Source organism: Palaemon carinicauda, chromosome 35 (assembly GCF_036898095.1).
Source record: "Palaemon carinicauda isolate YSFRI2023 chromosome 35, ASM3689809v2, whole genome shotgun sequence".
Classification (NCBI taxonomy): domain Eukaryota; kingdom Metazoa; phylum Arthropoda; class Malacostraca; order Decapoda; family Palaemonidae; genus Palaemon; species Palaemon carinicauda.
In genome coordinates this window covers 3,693,896-3,697,879 of record NC_090759.1, presented here as the reverse complement: position 1 = coordinate 3,697,879, position 3,984 = coordinate 3,693,896, and the positions used below count along the sequence as shown (strand labels likewise).

The following is a 3,984-nucleotide window of genomic DNA, read 5'->3' as shown; positions in this document are numbered from 1 at the left end:
TGTTTTAAAATAAAACATATCCTTATTGCATTGCCAGTTATGGCCAAGTATTCTTTCATTATTATTCTGGGACACTTCAAAGTCGGATTATCAATTACAGGTTCTACAGATATGTCATAGTCGGATATTGTACTGGAAACATGATTAACGCTAATGCCTGGATTACTCCTAAACACTGATAAGGTAACAATGTCGAGATGGCTGCCATACACACACATTCCAAACTTTGATTCCCTGAGCTGTAAATTTTCAGCCACAGTTTCTTTAACTGTTGGAGTTAAAGAGCAATAATCAGAACCAATTAGGAGATCTATTTGCCCATAAGGTCTATCTAATGCACATACACCCTTGAATAAATGTTTCACTTTTGATAAATCTACCTTACCGATTTGAGATGTAATGTCATCGATTCCATGAGCAGTAACATTGACATCATTCCCATCCTTGTCGGTTAAAACCAGATCATACTCTTTACTACTGTATGTCACAGTTTTGTCGCCCAATTTAGTCACAGCTAATCTGACACATTTTCCTTTCAGTCCCAATGCCTTAGCCACATCATTTCTGATCATTGTTATATCAGCTTCCGAGTCAAATAAAGTTTGTAACTACTGATTGCCACACTTGATCTTGTTAACCATAAATAGAACACCGTTTCTTTTCAGACTTACAAAGGGATTTCCTGTTATGAATCCCTCATGTATAATAGTATGATGAAGTTTCCCACAAGTTTCATTGTTATCATCTACAGCATTACATCTGGACTTCTTTAGACATTTTCTTGCTATGTGAACACCTTTAAGGCAATTAAAGCAAATACCTTTCTTCTTTACACTCTCCATTCTGTCATTGATACTCAAGTTTTGGAAAGTTGTACAGTCTAAGATATCATGTCCATCTGACCCATGATACCAGCATCTATGCAGCCTTGTGTTGTCACAGATTTTATTCCTGTTTCGTTCAGCATTTTCTTCTGTAATTTTAGTGAAAAGGTCAGTGATATTTGTAATAGCATTTTCTAGTCCTGCTATCCTTTCCATCACATCTGACTCTCTTCCTTGCTTTGTACTACGCTGATCTTCATAAGTGCAGGTATAATTCACTTTAGCCTTAATATTATTATTGCTTCTAATATTAGCATTAAGGTATTTCATTGATTTCTTTTCACTCAAAAGGTATTCCAACAACTTTCCGAATAGGTCACGATTATCTACACACTCTGCTAACTTAACCCATTCACGTTTCTGTATAGGTGGTAATAGTTTTTCTATCTGGCTAGTCAGGCTAGCAGTATTTATTTCTGCAGCCAAACTCATTTGGTCTAGGTAAAGATAGCATTGCTCAATCTTATCAACCATCTTAATGAAACTCTCACTATCCCCTTCGGAAATAGGTTTAATTGACCTTATGTCCTCTACTACTACATCAATAATGGTTCTGCTGTTCACAAAAGTTTCATCTAATCGCTCAAACATTTTATCGAAGTCATGATCTGCACCACGAACTGTATCCAAGGCCTCTCCTGAGAGACACTGTCTTAGCACAAAGGGATCTTTCCCATAATTTGATTGCATTAGTCTAAAAAAATCTCTCTTGAAATTGCTATAATCTCTCACATCTCCGTGAAACCTGGGCACATCAATCGGTTTTACTTTTAAAACTTTTTTCACCTGCATTTCGTCTTTAACTTTCACAAATATCACATGAGCTGCACACTTTCTATCTTCTAATGCTTTGATATAAACGTTAGCCTCCTCTATCAATAGGGCATCACAGTTCTCATCTAATAAATTGCAATACTGTTCATTAGCTAGTTCAACTTCATCATAAGCCTTAACAACACTCTCATATCTTTCTTCTAAAATTTCTAATGCCATTTGATCTAACATATACTCATGAAACTTATCAAGCTTATGTGTTAGTTTTGCCTTTGCGGTTCCCCTCCGCTGTTTGGCCTTCTTCTGTGCCTCCAGTGACATCCCAGCACTGTTATTTTCCCCCGTGGAGCTGCCATTTTTCCCTTTATCTGCCATGATGAGGGTTGTCGAAATGTATGCTCAGGTACCAGATAAAAACTCAGCTTGTCGTAAAATGTTTAATTTCGACCTATAACATTATAGAAGTCAATATAACATAACATACCCATTTTTTTTTTTTTACGTATCACCTTATCAAAAACATTAATCCTTATCACCATATGAACAAACATATATAATTTTTCACTAATAGTTATCATAACAATAATGTCATCACACAATCCCCGTTACCACCAAGTTGAAAGATAAGTAACAATTAACTGCAAAAAGTCACTTACAACAATGCCTCCTCTCTGACACCCAGCAGATTTCTTGTGCATTAAATATCAGCTAATTTCTTCTATCAGCTCTTACATTAACACATCCTAAAATACATCACTATAGTAGAGGAACAATATCAAAATGCCGATAAGACTATTCAACCGAAACATATCCATAATGTACAAATCTCATTACACAAACAATAGCATACCTTAAAGAACACAAGCTACATATCAACACCATTTGCTTGCATGGGTGCACAGCTGCACTCCTCAGCAACTTCGCACGAACAGTTGGTTACGTGCACAACCTCCATCTGCCAGTCACTGGCCACGTCGACAGTCAACAGTACCAATGCCCACCGTCACAATTTTACACTGTCGTCAGTGATCATGCGCAAACTTCACAAAACTTGAACATTACTAAAATACTTAAATATGATTATTAGTGGTTAACTAATAATATATATATATATATATATATATATATATATATATATATATATATATATATATATATATATATATATATATATATATATGACCCTTGTAGACAGATAATGAGATGTCGGAATAAGGGTTTTCTTTATTTATTACAAAAGGTTTGTTCGTAAGTACACTGCACACAACTACCCTCTCAGTGAGGGACTTGTCAACTCGATCGCCCACCGGCAACTGAAACTCCATTCGCTACCAAAATGCAATCTTTTACAATAACAAGCTGAGACATAGGTTTTTGTGGAATACTCATGAATATTGAATTTATTTGCCCTGACGTATAACACACGCATATATTCATGAATTAAGACATTACCCCCTCCCCCCAAGCTCCTCACTCCGGGAGGAGGTGCCACTCGCCCTCACTAGCGTATGATATATGGAGGAAAATCCGACCCTGAATAGGCATGGCATGTACTAAACAGCAATGCAACAAGATATATATATATATATATATATATATATATATATATATATATATATATATATATATATATATATTTACACACACACACACACACACACACACATATATATATATATATATATATATATATATATATATATATATATATATATATATATATATATATATATATTTACACACACACACGCATATATATTTATATATATATATATATATATATATATATATATATATATGTATATATATATATATATATATATATATATATATATATATATATATTTACACACACATACATATATATATATATATATATATATATATATATATATATATATATATATATATATTTACGCACACACACACACACACACACATATATATATATATATATATATATATATATATATATATATATATATATATATATATATATATATAGAAATCACCCAAAACAATAACACATCTTCCACAAAAAAAATAAAAAAATAAATATGGCATGTAAATATGTACACAATACAATATAAATAATTCCACTCATTTCTTTTTAAGGCCTCTGCAACTAAAACACAGAATACCCGAAGTGAAAAAAAAGATCATAACATCAGTTTTACACAACCTCATCTATAACCTCCCTCTGGTTGCGGGCAATACGGGCTTCTTGGGCGGGACAGGGGTAGGAATAGATATTCCTTCATCTCTCGATATTGCTTGTCCGGGTTTACGGTACTATTTCGCAACACAGCTCACTACCATCGTTTCG

At 33.5% G+C, this 3,984-nt stretch overlaps 2 protein-coding genes across 2 annotated transcripts in view; both read right to left on the bottom strand.

The window, feature by feature from the left end:
* Nucleotides 1-572, bottom strand: part of LOC137627607 (uncharacterized) — a 2,608-nt gene extending 2,036 nt beyond the window's left edge. The window contains exons 1-2 of the mRNA XM_068358687.1: nt 386-572; nt 99-268 (exon numbers count right to left, since the gene is read on the bottom strand). Coding sequence (XP_068214788.1) covers nt 99-268; nt 386-572 — 357 coding nt within the window. The remainder of the gene's footprint in view (nt 1-98; nt 269-385) is intronic.
* Nucleotides 573-608: 36 nt separating this feature from the next.
* Nucleotides 609-2,033, bottom strand: LOC137627606 (uncharacterized). The gene has a single exon (XM_068358686.1). It carries the CDS (start codon nt 2,031-2,033, stop codon nt 609-611), a length of 1,425 nt encoding a protein of 474 aa, XP_068214787.1.
* Nucleotides 2,034-3,984: the final 1,951 nt, after the last annotated feature.

What these genes read in the sequence shown, in the direction of transcription:
- LOC137627606 (XM_068358686.1), bottom strand. Translation starts at nt 2,033, where the DNA reads ATGGCAGATAAAGGGAAAAATGGCAGCTCCACGGGGGAAAATAACAGT.